The sequence below is a fragment of the Astyanax mexicanus genome, chromosome 4 (genome assembly GCF_023375975.1).
Source record: "Astyanax mexicanus isolate ESR-SI-001 chromosome 4, AstMex3_surface, whole genome shotgun sequence".
NCBI classification, from domain to species: domain Eukaryota; kingdom Metazoa; phylum Chordata; class Actinopteri; order Characiformes; family Acestrorhamphidae; genus Astyanax; species Astyanax mexicanus.
The window spans coordinates 50,850,407-50,867,134 of record NC_064411.1 but is presented as its reverse complement, the minus strand read 5'-3'; the positions used below and the strand labels follow the sequence as shown (position 1 = coordinate 50,867,134).

General features: G+C 38.1%; 1 protein-coding gene across 1 annotated transcript in view; it reads right to left on the bottom strand.

Annotated features, from left to right (window-relative positions):
* Nucleotides 1-518: 518 nt before the first annotated feature.
* Nucleotides 519-16,728, bottom strand: part of ghrhra (growth hormone releasing hormone receptor a) — a 53,102-nt gene continuing 36,892 nt past the window's right edge. The window contains exons 7-13 of the mRNA XM_022678726.2: nt 12,746-12,899; nt 12,490-12,550; nt 11,919-11,988; nt 11,210-11,301; nt 2,107-2,236; nt 977-1,018; nt 519-863 (exon numbers count right to left, since the gene is read on the bottom strand). Coding sequence (XP_022534447.2) covers nt 708-863; nt 977-1,018; nt 2,107-2,236; nt 11,210-11,301; nt 11,919-11,988; nt 12,490-12,550; nt 12,746-12,899 — 705 coding nt within the window. The 3' untranslated portion in view covers nt 519-707. The remainder of the gene's footprint in view (nt 864-976; nt 1,019-2,106; nt 2,237-11,209; nt 11,302-11,918; nt 11,989-12,489; nt 12,551-12,745; nt 12,900-16,728) is intronic.

The window sequence follows — 16,728 nt, the reverse complement described above, 5'->3', positions numbered from 1 at the left end:
GAGAATTAGTACCATATTTTTCGCACTAGATAAGCAGTAGTGATTAGCTGCTAATGCCCCTGACACCCTTGTTCCTTGCTAGTGTAATATGCAATAATGTGCCTTATAATCCAGTGCACTTGAATGAAATGAATGAAAATAGACCATATAATAGATTTATTGATAATGCGCCTTTAAATTCGGTGCGCACCTAATATAGTGTGAAAAATACGGTACATGCCTTTTGCAGCACAAGGTGCATTTTTTGCATCCTCACTTTACCAAAGACGCACCGACACGCCCTAAATCCAGCTGTGTGATACAAATTAACAAATTAACAGTGCACTATACACTATTTTACGTTTTTGTACTCAAAGGTACACTCTTCATAATTATTAAACCGGCTAGACGTCTAGCCAGACACCTTCTTTATCACTTTGTTCCGCAGGCTGGGTTTTGATGCGACTCCTGAAGCCGAGAATCTGTCTCCGTCCCACCGCCACCCCCCCAACCCCCCCCCCCCCCCCCCCCCCCGTTGATCCACTTCAGGGTTTCACACTCTCGTTTAATGCCACTCGATCCGAGTTCCAGCCCTCCTTCGCTTCCAGGCGTACAAACCCAGCTGTGCCGAAACTCCTCAATCCCAGAGAACGACACAGCAGCTTCCCACGCTCTAACGTCTCACGCGTAGAGGCGGCAACGGCGGCGGCGGCGCCAGGCCTGCTCGTTCACACCGACGAGACGTTACCGGAGCACACGGCTGCCTGGGGGTCGCCTCTCTCCAGCACGGTGATCTGGGTGACAGTGATGCGCCGCTTTTTGCCCGGGCTCAGATGACTCTGGGTCTGCCACTTCCGCAGTCTCCTCTTTAGCTCGGCTTGCACCTGAGGGGACAATTCAAGTCCAAAACAATAACATTAGCGCTCGCATATCTGCGAGTTGCAGTGCAGTGAGAGGAGGGTATCATGAGCGGAGGCTGCGGCAGCGCCGGGCTTACCTCTCCATTAAGGAAACAGTACAGTAGAGCCACCACGAAACCCTGGAAACAGGAGAGAAATGCCTTTTTTATTTGTGGTTTTCTGTACAAAAACTCCAAACTTAGCTTATTTTATCAGTGAAACTAATTATATAAGCTGCTGTTTCTCAACCCTGGCATTGGACAAGAACATTTACACTCTTGGTCCTGCACATTTTAGTGTGTTTTTTTTTTTTTTGTACAAAAACTCACAATTTAGCTTGTTTTTAACAGGGATACCAGTTGTACAAGCTGCTATTTCTCAACCCTGGCCTTGGATGCACCCTGTCCTGCACATTTTAGTGGGTCTCCTGCTTTAACAAGTAAAGCCATAACAAAACCCTGGAAACAGCAGAGAAATCCATTCTCAGTTGGGTTTTTTTCATACAAAAACTCACAATTTAGCTTGTTTTTAACAGGGATACCAATTGTACAAGTTGCTATTTCTCAACTCTGGCATTGGACATGCACATTTACACTCTTAGTCCTGCACATTTTAGTGAGTTTCCTGCTTTAACAAGTAGAGCCACCACAAAACCCTGGAAACAGGAGAGAAATGCGTTTTCAGTTTTTTTTTTTTCATACAAAAAAATCTAAATAAAAAGCTTTCTTTAACAGTGACACCAATTGTATAAGCTGCTATTTCTCAACCCTGGCCTTGCATATGCACATTTAGACTCTTGGTCCTGCACATTTTAGTGGGTTCCCTGCTTTAACAAACCCTATGCATTTCTGAAAGAACTTGATAATTGACTGATTCAACTTTAAGCTGAGTTAAAGACAGAGCAGTGCTGCTGGAGTTCTTAACCCTTAGAAGAGTTTTACGTCCAAAACCGCACCATATATGGTTAACCCTTGTGCGACCATAACATTCTGATTACTCCTCTTGTCCTACGGGTCAAAAATGACCCGCCCTACCAAAAACAAAAGCCCCAAAATAAAGCAGCTTAATTAAATTTTCGCCAATATTATTTACTTCTAGGTAAAAAGTATGATGGTCGGACAACATCCTTTGAAAACAACTGTGTCTACTTATTTTTACAAATAGAAAATGAATGCAAGACGTGCGCACACACACACACACACACACACACACACACACACAAAGATACCTGAAAGGATCCGAGGCCGAGCTCGATGTAGAGCCGTGCTGTCTCTCCAGTGTTCTCTGGCAGAAAAGCGAAGACAGTGTAATGCATCCCAAACAGAGGGATCAAAAACAGGGTAGATTTGGCCAACCTCCTGCAAAAACATGTGGACACGGTTAAGATATACAGCTCTGGAATCAGTTTCTCTGAATCAGTTTATTTGATGTTGCTATTCATAGCTATATGTTTGAGTAAAATGAGCATTGTTGTTTTATTCTATAAACTACAGACAACATTTCCCCCAAATTCCAAATTAAAATATTGTCATTTAGAGCATTTATTTGCAGAAAATGAGAAATGTCTGAAATAACAAAAAAGATGCAGAGCTTTCCAACCTCAAATAACGCAAAGAAAACAAAAAATCATATTCATAAAGTTTTAAGAGATCAGAAATTAATTTTTGGTAGAATAACCCTGTTTTTTAATCGCAGTTTTCATGTATCTCAGGATCATGTTCTCCTCCACCAGTCTTACACACTGCTTTTGGATAACTTTATCCCAGTTCTATCTTACACTCATGATGCTCATTGCTATCTTACACCCTGCCAACAGTCTATTTTCACGCCTTCCACCTGTGTCGTTTAAATAGCAACAGCGCTTCTGAATATATCTTCGATGATAGGCGTGGTGGTCAGGAAATGAGGTCTGTTGAGGTAAATTTCTGGTGTATTGCTATCTTGGCAACTAAAAACAGTCAGTGCTCCACTGACTAAAATAAACACACAGTCAGATGTTCATTGCTATCTTGGCAGTAAATTGGATATATGGATGCGCAGCAGTGCATAAACCCATAGCGTGTGACTGTTGGCAGCTATGCAAACTTTTTTTATCAACAATAGCCAGAATGAACAAGCATGAACCAGCAGGTCAGTTTCCTCTGCTGAGAAGCATCAAACATTAAATATGTACAGGTAGCTGCACCCCTGAAATTGCAATCCGCCAAAGTCAGAGCTCAACTGGCTCTTTAAAGGAAAGGATGAGCAAGTGACACACTGATAATTGTTTATTGAATGATACACCCAGAACACACCCATGATTAATTAAAAAATAAAGAATTATTACATGCCTTTTGCTCATTTTGAGCCACACAAGGTTGTATGTACTTTTCCCGTCGTTACGATAGGAAAGACACACAGAAAAACTTCCTAAATCATCCTGCATTGCATCCTGAAATACAGTAGATTGCTAAAATTGGGCCCTAACTATTATAGTGGCATGTATTTACTGGATAATGTTTCAGAAAATGTATTTTTTCACAATTTATATACTTTATTATATACTTTTTTAAGTTTAACAAGAACTGAACTTTGCTGAGCATAACTTTCGGGGCACGATCTGCACTCCGGGCCCCAGCCCAGGGACCGGCGCTGCTAAAGTCAGGACTGCATAACCTCTCGCTCGCTAATAATCCATTCTAAATGCAAATGCAAATGCGTGACTACATAAACACTGGGTGATATCGGGTTATATAATGAGTTCTGGCTTCAGATTTAAATATCTCTAAGTATGTCTAACCCCCTGGCCCGAAACGGCTGGATCTAGGCTTCACTGCTGCAGTGTTAGCGTGTTAGCATTCGGCCTTCAACATAATGTGACATGGAAACCTGCTGGGCTGAATGAGTTTTGACAGTCTGCATGGGTGATATACTTATAAAAACTAAAAAACACACTTTCCCAGCATCTAAAGCAAGCTGTGGCTATTTAGCTCAAGCGATGGCCATCGAAACGCGTTTGATTTAATCTAAAAATAAAGTTCCCTCAACTATAATTACATCAGGGGCTTAAACCCAGCTGCCTGGGGCTAATTGTCATTTCCATGCTAATTGCCGTTAGCGCACTTCACATCACGCTTCCCAATACGCCTTGATTACACCAGAGGCAGGCAGACAGTATTACTTTCTGATTGTGTAACGCACTATTTCTGGGATCGGAGGTCAGCCTCGAGTATTAGCCGGGTCACTGCTCGCATTACGCTTAGCTTAGCCCGAGCGCTAACGATGTGCGCGTGTGTTATTATGAGCTAATTGAGGAAGCGGTGTTTAGACGCAGCGCTGCGTTCCATTGGCGCTCGCTCTCAGCGCCTCGCTCTGTAGACTGTAGTCTGGGTTATCTTCATCAGCGTGGAAAAAAAAAAAACAAGTTCACTAATCAACGTGTAATTGCGAGCTAAGCTGCTTCACTACTTCACACTACTTTACACTATTTCACACTATTTCATTGAAGAAGTGTGTTCTTTTTCTTTTTATGATTTTTTTTTTTTTTTACATTGAAGACTATACAGTATTAAAGCTAAAAAAGGAACACGTGCTGAATTATTATATTATTAAACCAGAATTGTTTTATATATACTTTAGAGCAGGGGTATTTAATTAGAATTCAGTTTGGTCCAGTTAGAGAAAATTTCGCCAGGCCAAAGTCTGGACCATCGTTTTTTTTAACTTGTGTTATAATTCAGTGTTATATTCTGTTTACTAAAGAAGCCTATAGTACTTCTGTCAGTGTTTTATTTCATCAACAACTGAAAGAAAAAAACAAATTACACATACTAGTATATTTCAACAATATGTATTGTTTTAAATAGGCCTGTCACAATAATTACATTATCAACCCATCATCAAATAAATGGAAACACCCTCAATAATTTAACTTATCGAGTCTAATAATGTGAATCTGTATGTTCACTTTGTTTTTAAAATGCTATATTTATTCTATTTAATTTTATTTATATTAGATTTAGGCCTGTCTGTCATAAAATAATTACATGAATGATAAATCGTATAATATATGGAGAAATGTTTGCTGAACTCGGCCAAAATATCAGCTTTTTTTTTTTTTAAACTGTAGTTTTATTTTATTTAATATTATTACTGTATCAGACTTTATTATGTTGTGAGTAAAACTGATGGGGGAGTTGCCAATGCTTTTTGTCCCCTGGGGGTTGCCTTAGTTTTGTTTTGGGAGTAGAGTTTTTTGTTCTTGCTGAGGAGTTCTGATCAGGAGGAGTAAAGTGGAATATTTTGCTCTCTTGTCTAACAGTGCTCAGTTACATTACTGTTAGTATGTTTTATAACTGTAGTATTTTAATTAATGTTTTTTTTCTGGTGCGCACCATCTGTATTAGCTTTTCTCGCTTTATTTTCCAACTGCTTCTCCTGTGTGGCTCCGCGCTCTCGCATCTGCACAGATCTGATAGGCTGAGGAGAGCGCTTGGTGATCTTACAGCACACGTGATTGGTCTGTGAGTTTTGCAGACTCTTGGTATTTGTATTTTAATCTCAGTGTCTTCATGAGGGAGAGTCACCTGGAATAGTTTTCTCAGCGTCTTGAAAAAAGGAGTTCCTGGAGGTGCTGAACAATAGTTGTTGCTTTTCCTTCAAGCTGTGAAGCTCCAGCTCATAATATCAATAATTCACCCAATTATTTGCATGTCTCTAATATTAATCTACAATGTAGAAAATCAATTAAATAAAGAACAAAAAAACACCGAATGAGAAGACGAGCCCTATTTTAGCGATCTGTTGTGTCTTTGCTATCATAACGACGGGAAAAGTAAGCCTTGCATAAATAGAATTTTCATAAATTGAATTGGTTTAATTCATAATTAATTTATAATACTGCTGCGAGGTGCATTCTGGTATATTAGGCTGTAAAAAGTCCACACAAGTCACCTTTTATGCGGCGTTGATAATGAGGGAGGAGTCAGAACACATCCTTGGCTAACTGCAGACTTCTAGATGGAACAGTACTTCCAACCTGAGGGGCTGCGAGGACCAATCCCCCTCAGGGTGACAATACAAACAAATAAAAGGAAAAATAAAACAACAGTACTGAGAGATAATGTGGAGCAATAGCTAAACAGGCATGCAATAAATCAATTAAGAGCCAGGTGTGCTCTGATTTTTGCAGATTGCTATTTTAACAGTGCAACTAGCTGGTCATGTCCAACACTTCTCAGCAGAAGAAACCTACTGTAACAAGTGTGGGTTACTGTGCGTCTGTGTTGAGAATTCACTACCAAGATAGCAATGAACGTCTGATTGTTGACTGTTGTCAGGGTTTTAACTAGACAGTGGCGCACCTGGGTTTTCCGTTGCCAAGATAGCAATATGCCAGAAATTTTCCTTAACACATTTATCTCATGTTTAGACCGCTAAGAACATTGGCGTAGATATATATATTTAGAAGCATCGTTGCTTTTTTAAATAGTTTTTTTTTAGCTTCCATGGTACAAGGCAAAAGTCACGGGACACAATACCTGTTCCTGTCACGTGACTTTTTCCAGGAAAGCAATTTAAATAGTAGGTTTGTGTTTTCCAGACCATCACAAACCAAATAATACCAGTATGAACAAGAATATATTGGGTTTTGAGCCCCAGTATGCTGGTAACCAAGTACCAAACCAGCACCAAACCAATATAAAGCAGTATATATTGCATTTTCAGAACAAGTATGTCAAACAACCATCAAAACACCAACATCAGACCAACATCAGAAGCATTGTTGCTTTTTAAATAGTGTTTTTCAGCTTCCATGGTAGAAGGCAAAAGTCACGGGACACAGTACCTGTTCCTGTCACGTGACTTTTTTCAAGAAAGTGATTTAAATAGTAGGTTTGTGTTTTCCAGACCATCACAAACCAAATAATACCAATATAAACCAGAATATATTGGGTTTTGAGCCCCAGTATGCTGGTAACCAAGTACCAAACCAACACCAAACCAACACCAAACCAATATAAAGCAGTATATATTGCATTTTCAGAACAAGTATGTCAAACAACCATCAAAACACCAACATCAGACCAACATCAGAAGCATTGTTACTTTTTTAAATAGTGTTTTTCAGCTTCCATGGTAGAAGGCAAACGTCACGGGACATAATAACTGTTCCTGTCATATGACTTTTTTCAAGAAAGCGATTTAAATAGTAGGTTTGTGTTTTCCAGACCATCATAAACCAAATAATATCAATATGAACCACAATATATTGGGTTTTGAGCCCCAGTATGCTGGTAACCAAGAACCAAACCAACACCAAACCAGCACCAAACCAATATAAAGCAGTATATATTGCATTTTCAGAACAAGTATGTCAAACAACCATCAAAACACCAACATCAGACCAACTAAATAGTGTTTTTCAGCTTCCATGGTAGAAGGCAAAAGTCACGGGACACAATACCTGTTCCTGTCACATGACTTTTTCCAGGAAAGCGATTTAAATAGTAGGTATGTGTTTTCACACACTGTGATAAATGAGATTTGAGAGCTTTGTGAGGATGTTGAGGATTTTCACTCATGCATAAAGGATGCTGTAACAGCAGGGACATTAGCCATTCTCAGCCATGTCCTAATTGGTATGAACAGAATCTCCTGCTGGAAGCTGAGGAACACTGTTCCCCTTCATCTTCTTCAGCACACATACACACAACACACACACACACACACAACACACGCACACAATAGCTGCCTCCACAGTGCCAGTATGAGTAGAATTCAGCAGAAAAATCAAGGATACAGGGAGTCGTGCTGCATGAACGCATGTGTTTGTCAGTATAAAAGGCGTTTGGTTTGAAGACAGTTCTGAAACGCTGCTGCTGGTAAATATTTAAAGATGGCTGTGGCAGTGCAGTTACAGAGGGAGTTATTATACAATAATATCAGTTTTTCCTCTTACAAAAACACAGTCCTCTCCAGTTAGTAATACTCTATAGCCAGACAGTTCTAGACAGCTGGTTTCTCTTTTTATTACAATCTCATAGACCCATATTTCACTCACAATAAAACATTGAACACATTATCTTTTCATGAAAAACTAATTTAGAACCATCATAAACCACGTTATACTGGTATAAACCAAATTAAACCAGTATAAACCAGCATATGTTGTGTTTTGAGTGCTAGGTAACCAGCGGTACACCAGGACCGGACCATTATAAAATCCTCATTAGACAAGCATAAACCAAATGATAGTAATATAAATCAAATGAAATCAATACAAAGTCCAAATTAGACCAGCATAAACCAAATTAACCCAATATAAACCAATATATGTTTGGTTTTGAGAAGAAGTATGCCATTCAACCATCAACACACCAGCACCAGACCATAATAAACCCCAGATTAGACCAGCATAAACCAAATTTAACTGGTATAAATGAAATGAAATCAATAAAAAGTCCAACTTAGACCAGTATAAACCAAATTAAACTGGTAAAAATCAAATTAAATCAATATAAAGTTGAAATTGGACCAGCATAAACCAAATTAAACTGGTATAAATCAAAGTAAATCAATAAATGTCCAAATTAGACCAGCATAAACCAAATTAAACTGGTATAAATCAAAGTAAATCAATAAAAGTCCAAGTTAGACCAGCATAAACCAAATTAAACTGGTATAAATCAAAGGAAATCAATAAATGTCCAAATTAGACCAGCATAAACCAAATTAAACTGGTATAAATCAAAGTAAATCAATAAAAGTCCAAATTAGACCAGCATAAACCAAAATAAATCAATATATGTTTGGTTTTGGGAAGAGGTATGCCATTCAACCATCAACACACCAGCACCAGACCATAATAAACCCCAAATTAGACTAGCATAAACTAAATTTAACTGGTATAAATGAAATGAAATCAATAAAAAGTCCAAATTAGACCAGCATAAACCAAATTAGACTGGTATAAACCAAATTAAACCAATATCAACCAGCATATGTTGTGTTTTAAGTTCTGTTATGCTAGTTAACCAGAATCACACCAGCACCAGATCAATATAAACCACAAATTAGACCAGCATAAACCAGTAAATGTTGTGTTTTGAACAAGTATGCCACTTCACCATCATACCAACCCCAGACCATCATAAACCAAACAAGACCAGTATAAAACTATCATATGTTGTGTTTTGAGTGCTGCTATGCTAGTTAACCAGAATGACACCAGCACCAGATTCATATAAAACCCAAATTAGACCACCATAAGCCAACAAAAGTGAGGATAAACCAAATTAAACCAGCATAAACCAGCATATGTTGTGATTTGAGAATAGGCATGCCTGTCAACCATCCTGACACTAACCCCAGACCATCATAAAGCAAATAAGACCAGTATAAAACTATCAGTTATCAGAGTTCTGGTATGCTTTGCAACCATTGTCATAAAAACACCACACCAGCATAAACTAAATTAAACCAGTATGAACCAAATGAAACCAGTATAAACCAAAATTAGACCAGCATAAACCAAATTAAACCAGTAAAAAAACAAATCAAACCAGTAAAAAAACAAATCAAACCAGTAAAAAAACAAATCAAATCAGTATAAATCAAATTAAACCAGCATCATACCAACACCAAACAACCTTAAACTAAATATGACAACAATAAACCACCATATATTGTGTTTTAAGCCTCCGTATGCTGGTAACCAATTGTCAAAACAGCACCAAACCAGCATAAACCAGTCTATGTTGTGTTTTAAGCACTGCTATGCTGGTCAACCAGCATTAAACCAGCATCAGACTGTCATAAACCAGCTTAGACCGTCTGTTTGCAGTTTGTGCAGTTAGTCAGTGGGCCAGAAAAGCCCAAAAGCCTATATACTCATCAGAAGTGGCTCATAACTGCATGCTATCTGAAATTGAGGGCGAAATAAACAAGAAATTGGTCTTTTATGTAATTTGATAGGATGAAATGTGCTTAATTTGGCTGAAGGCATTGAGCAAATGTAGTTATAAAAAGGTCAATTTAATTTTAGCCTGTTTTAATGTTACAGAGTTAACACTAGGCCCTGTTTCACATTTTCACATTAATACTCTTCATGCAGTCTTTTCCTACCTGAGGCTTTTGACTTACAACTCACTTTCTTATCTCAGAAACACATGCTAATTTACCACTAGCTCCTAGCTCCAGAACAGAGAAGCAGGCCACGAAGTTCCTCAGATGGACCATAACTGTCAGCTCTGTTAATTTGAGGAATATTAATACCACATATTAAAGATTAATGTGGAAAATTCACTTACATCACCCTTCAAAATTACAGAGATACCGCAGGGAAATTCTCACAGCAGCGGTTGATTGGTCTGAGCGCTGACTACTGCTGACATTACAACCAGGGGCATGCATGGCCTTTGGCTTTATTCCAAGGGCAGTAGAGACTAGAAATGTAGATTCAGTGTGTTGAATTGTACTGTAACAGCTCATTTCTGGAGTTGGAGAAAAATGTGTAAATGTGTTCGATTTTATGTTTTTTTTATGTTCATGAGTTTATGGGGAAACGACTACACACTGACGGTGAGTGGTTAAAAAAAGAGGATACATCCAATATGCAAATATTTGGTGCCTGACGTCAATGCAGACATCTTAAATTAAAAGCAAAAAATATTAAAGCTCTGGAAAAAAAATAAGAGACCACTCAAAAATGATGAGTTTCTTTGATTTTACCAAATTAAAAAGCTCTGGAATATAATCAAGAGGAAGATGGAAGATCACAAGCCATCAAACCAAACTGAACTGCTCGAATTTTTGCATCAGGAGTAAAGCAGCATAAAGTTATCCAAAAGCAGTGTGTAAGACTGGTGGAGGAGAACATGATGCCAAGATGCATGCCAGAAAACTGTGATTAAAAACCAGGGTTATTCCACCAAATATTGATTTCTGAACTCTTAAAAAAACAGTTATGTGCTTAATTGTCAAGTGCCCTCCAACCTTCACGCTCCATCAGTGTGTAGTCTTTTCCTCTAGAGCTGCCTTCCTTTTGCTATTCAGTTATACTGTATCTCATATAATGATGTATTGCCTGGTCATGGTGTTGTAGGCTATAAGAACAAGTTACGAATGTCTTTTAATGCAATGTGTGACTTCATGCTGGCTGAATGTAATTCCTCAATTCCTCAATTTACTCAATAAATAAAATTGTAAGCATGTTTCTGCTATAGTAAAACCTATAAGGAGGTTTTTAATAAAATGTGATTACTTGATAAAACATGAACACAAATTAAGAGTTGTTTTTTAGCAGCACTGCATCTGCTTTCCCAAAAAGCTGAAACACATTTAAGACTCACATGAAGTGGCCAGTGTCATTGCCTCCTACACCCGGGGACTTCAGCTTCTGAACCAGGATCCTGATCACATTCAGGAAAATGATGATGTTGGCCTGATAGGAAAGAGAATGCAGATTTTATTGCATTTGATAACGACATTCTTACATAAGAATAAGTGTGTAACACTTGGAGAAACAGTGATATTACAATATATATATAAGAGACCATTTCAGTTTCTAAATCAGTTTCTCTGATTTTGCAATTTTCAGAAATGGCTGAAATAAGAAAAAAGATGCAGAGCTTTTAGAACTTAAATAATGCAAAGAAAACAATTACATATTCATAAAGTTTTAAGAGTTCAGAAATCAATATTTGGTGGAATAACCCTGGTGGTTTTTAATCACAGTTTTTTGTATGCATCTTGGCATCATGTTCTCCTCCACCAGTCTTACACACTGCTTTTGGATAACTTTATTTCACTCCTGCTTGTGATCATCCATCTTCCTCTTGATTATATTCCAGAGGTTTTCAATTTGGTAAAATCAAAGAAACTCATCATTTTTAAGTGGTCTCTTATTTTGTTTTCCAGAGCTGTAAATATAAAAAGCACTTTTTAAATTACGATTTATTTTATTAAAGGAAAAAAAATATCCAATCCAATGTAGCCCTTTGTGAAAAAGTGTTTGTGTGACATGATCAAAATAACATCATATTTAGCATTTTTACGCACAAACAAAGACGCTGTTATCGGTCCTTTGATGATCCACCAAACGCCAATGTTGTCGGTGTCATCCCAGCAACTGTAAAAGGAAAAAAAACAAAGAGGAAAAATTAAAATATGCATTGGTTGATTTTGACTTGTGTAAGTACACATGTGTACCAGGGTGAGTGTACTTACACAAGTAATAGAGCAAGTGTACTTACACGTATGTAACAATGTGTGTGTACTTACACATGTGTAATAGTGTGTGTAATAAGTTGAGTATAAACTTATCTAACAGCTATTGTCTAGTATGTAATTAGGGCTGATTGAGTACATACACATTGTTACACATGTGTAAGTACACTCACCCTGGTACACATGTGTACTTACAAAAGTCAAAATTAACCTTAATACACATGTGTAATTACATAACCTGTTCCTCTGTAGTTAATCTGTAACAATGTGTACTTCATCAGTAGTTACACTGTAGTTACATGGATTGTTACCGTGTAACTACATAGTACTTAGGGACACTTATTATAAAGTGGGACCAAAAAATATATTTAAATACTTAAATTGAAGCCTGAACTTAGCTTACCCTCTGTCATCATAGAAGTTCCTGGTCAAAACCCAAACAATAAGGACAAGCGATGGAACACCTGCAATAAAGGAGACAGAGCTCAACTTACTGACAGCTTAACTCCAGTAATGAAATTCACAGAGAAAAACAACACGCTCTCAGGAAAATGAAATTTACGACTTTGATCGCCTTCCAAAAAGGGTGCGCTAGCTTTGAAGCTAATGAGGCGCTGGCCTTCCTGTGGGCTAGGACCTAATTTCCATGATGCACTGACCCCATCCAATCAGGATGTACCACCAGAAGTACTTCCTCTGGGAGACGAAGGTGAGCGCGAGCAGCGTCTGCAGGTACATGCCCTCCACCAGCAGCCAGAAGTAATTAGCCAGGATGCTGAACTGGAAGAAGGCTACGGCGCTCTTACACGCCATCTGGAGAAAAGATAACAAACAAACAAACAGAGAGAAGATGAAGACAGATCAGTCAACATGCATTAACGCTAAGCTACAATACAGAGCTGCAGACAGGAAGTGTCTGTCTCAGTAATTTTGTCTTTTAGTCAGATGACCTTGCATTAACATGTGGAGGGAACTTACCCACCCATACAACTTTAAAGGTGCTTAATCAGATATTTAAGACAACATACAGAGGTTGCACAATGAAACTGAAAGGAGGTTTCATGGCTAAATTGGAGCAGCGGAGTGTGAAAGTTCAATTAGCATGGTAAGAGCACAGTTCTGCTCAAAATATTGCAATACACACAACTTTATGGGTGACATATCAGAGATCAAAAGAGGACAAATTGTTGGTGCACGTCTTGCTGGTGCATCTGTGACCAAGACAGCAAGACTTTGTGATGCACCAAGAGCCACGGTATCCAGGGTAATGTCAGCATACTATCAAGAAGGACCAACCGCATCCAACAGGATTAACTGTGGACGCTGTAAGAGGAAGCTGTCTGAAAGGGATGTTCGGGTGCTAACCCTGATTGTATCCAAAAAACATTCAAAACCACGGCTGATCAAATCACGGCAGAATTCGATGTGCACCTCAACTCTCCTGTTTCCACCAGAACTGTCCGTCACCACAATAAATTATTGTGCTCTAAAACCAGGTGTTTCAGTTTCATTGTCCAACCCCTGTTGCAGCATACTGTAGGTTAGTCACAATGCTACAAGTCAGCATGGTTGGAGCCACGATGCTAACAGACACAGCAGACAGGTTTAGAAGGTTGGGTGCAGGTTAGCCGTGATGCTAACAGCCAGTCCTGGCATAGTTAGAGTCACAATCAGTGATGGTTTGGAGAGACATGTCATCTGCTGGTGTTGATCCACTGTGTTTTATTATCAAGTCTAAAGTCAGTGCAGTTTTGTTTTCCCACAAAATCTTACAGCGCTTCATGCTTCCCTCTGCTGAAAACAACTTTTATGGAGATGCAGATTTCATTTTCCAGCAGGACTTGGCACACTGCCCACACTGCAGAAAGTACCAATTGGTCTTATATAATATTCTAATTTTCTGAGACACTGATTTTTGGGTTTTCATTGGCTGTATATGTTTTTTTTAATCAGTTTTACTGAAATAAAGTAACTTTTTAATGATATTCTAATTTTATGAGATGTACTGGTAGTGGGTTATGACGCTTTCCAGCATTGAGTTGTGGAGTTTTTTGAAATGATGGTGCTCCATCCAATACTAGTATCCAACATCCAACAACCACTCACTAATACTCTTGTAGCTGACTGCAATCAAATCCTTACAACAATTTTCCACTAAAATCTTATAGAACGCACTCTCTGGAGAGTAGAGACAGTTCCTAAAAACAACAGATGATTATGTGTTATGTGTCCCAATCCTTTTTTTTTTTTTGCCCATATAGTGTATTTTCTCTGGAATTACACACACAAGCAATTCTCTTTTGCCAGCCAGCTGTTTTCCTTTTACTGTAAGCCTGTCTTAATGTTTCTCAGTCAAATAAAAAACGTGACCCACTTCCCTACAGAGAGCTCAGTTCCTTGCTGACGGGTTGTGTTTCCGCCTCTCTGCGTAGATTAATACGCCTGAGGAAGAGCAAACGCACTACAGCCTCAATAAAACCAGGTTCTGCACTCATTCATCCTTACAGCTCACTCCTATAATCTTACTACTGTTCATCAACTGTAAACTATATACAGATAGTTCAAATAATAATTTATAAATACAATAAACATAAATAAAAGCTAGTTTAAATATCTATTTAGATCATACTCATCCTTACTAAACAATGATCTCAAGATTGAGATTTGAATTTTCATATATCTAGTAAACTAAATTCAATAATTAATTTATATCTGTGTATATAACGATGGTATGTGTAAAAAATTTAAATATCATTGAAAAGTTACTTTATTTCAGTAATTCATTTCAAAATGTGAAACTAATATATTATATAGATGCATTAAACACAGAGTGATCTATTTTAAGCTTTTATTTCTTTCAATGAAAACCCAAAAATAAGTATCTCAGAAAATTAGAATATTACAAAAGACCAATTCCTGAATTCCAAAATCTTACAGCACAGTGCTTCCCGCTGCTGACAACTTTTATAGAGATGTGGATTTCATTTTCCAGCAGGAATTGGCACACTGCCCACACTGCCAAAAGTACCAATTGTTCTTTTATATTATTCAAATGATCTGAGACAACTGATCTTTTGGGTTTTCATTGGCTGTAAACCATAATAATCATTAACAATAAAATAAATAAATGTTTACAATACATCACTTTGTGGGTAATTCATCATTCATTAGATGACCAGGAGTACAGAGAACTGACGCAGGACTTTGTGAAATGGTGCCAGAGGAACTGCCTGCAGATCAACGCAGGAAAAACCAAAGAGCTGGTGGTGGACTTCCGCAGGACCAAACACTCTCCTCCGGTGCCTTTGAACATCCAGGGTACGGATATTGAGATAGTGAGGTCCTACAAGTACCTGGGTGTCCACCTCCACAACAAGCTGGACTGGACCGACAACACGGCTGCTCTCTACAGGAAAGGTCAGAGCAGACTGCATCTCCTGAGGAGACTCCGGTCCTTTGGCGTGCAGGGGAAACTCCTGATGACCTTCTTTGATGCTGTGGTGGCATCAGCCATCTTTTATGGAGTGGTCTGCTGGGGCAGCAGCATCTCCACCACCGACAGGAAGAGACTGAACAGAATCATCAGGAAGTCCAGCTCTGTCCTGGGGTGTCCTCTGGACCCAGTGGAGGTGGTGGGAGACAGGAGAATGAGGACTAAGCTTAAGAACATGCTGAAGAACCTGTCTCACCCCATGCACCACTCTCTGAAAGCACTGAACAGCTCCTTCAGTGTCCGGCTGCTGCACCCGCGCTGTGTGAAGGAGAGATACCGCAGGTCCTTCCTTCCACACGCCATCAGACTTTACAACACACCACACTCAAACTAAACACTAGTTTTTTATCTCAGTACTTCATACAAACTTACATACTACTCAGTATAGCTGTAATGCTTACCGTGTGCAATATCTACCTCACTACATGTCACCTTATCTACCTTCACCATCTGTGCAATATGTTTAACGTGCAATATTTCTCTCACCTTTTTATCTACTATTTATTTGATATTTATTTACTGCTACTCTTTGTGCAATAATACTGGTCACACCCTACCATAATTATATCTCTATGCACTAGATGTATATATATATATATATATATATATATATATATATATATATATATATTTCCTTTACTATATATAATTTTTTTTAAAGTAGCTTTTATATATTTCCTGTAATTGTTTTTGTATATATAGATTTATCATTATTTGTTTTTATATATCTTTTTTTCCTGGCCTGTTTCTCTGTCCTTTCCTCTGTACTGCTGTAACATTGTAAATTTCCCCATTGCGGGATTAATAAAGGATTATCTTATCTTATCTTATCTTAATAGATCACTTTGTGGGTAATTCATCTATGTAACATACGAGTTTCACATTTTGAACTGAATTACTGAAATAAAGTAACTTTTCAATGATTATCATTTTTTTATATGCACTAGTACATGATTATACATACAGCAAATACTATATTGGTAAAAAACAAGGTGATAAAATAAAAAATAAAATACAAATTAAAAACCTCTGGTTAATGTGCAGACCTGAGTTTACAGTACCAGTAAGTTTTTTCAAGAATTTTAAAAGTATCCTCAAGTGTAGTCACAAAGACCATAAAAACCATTAGAATGATGGAACTGGCACTCA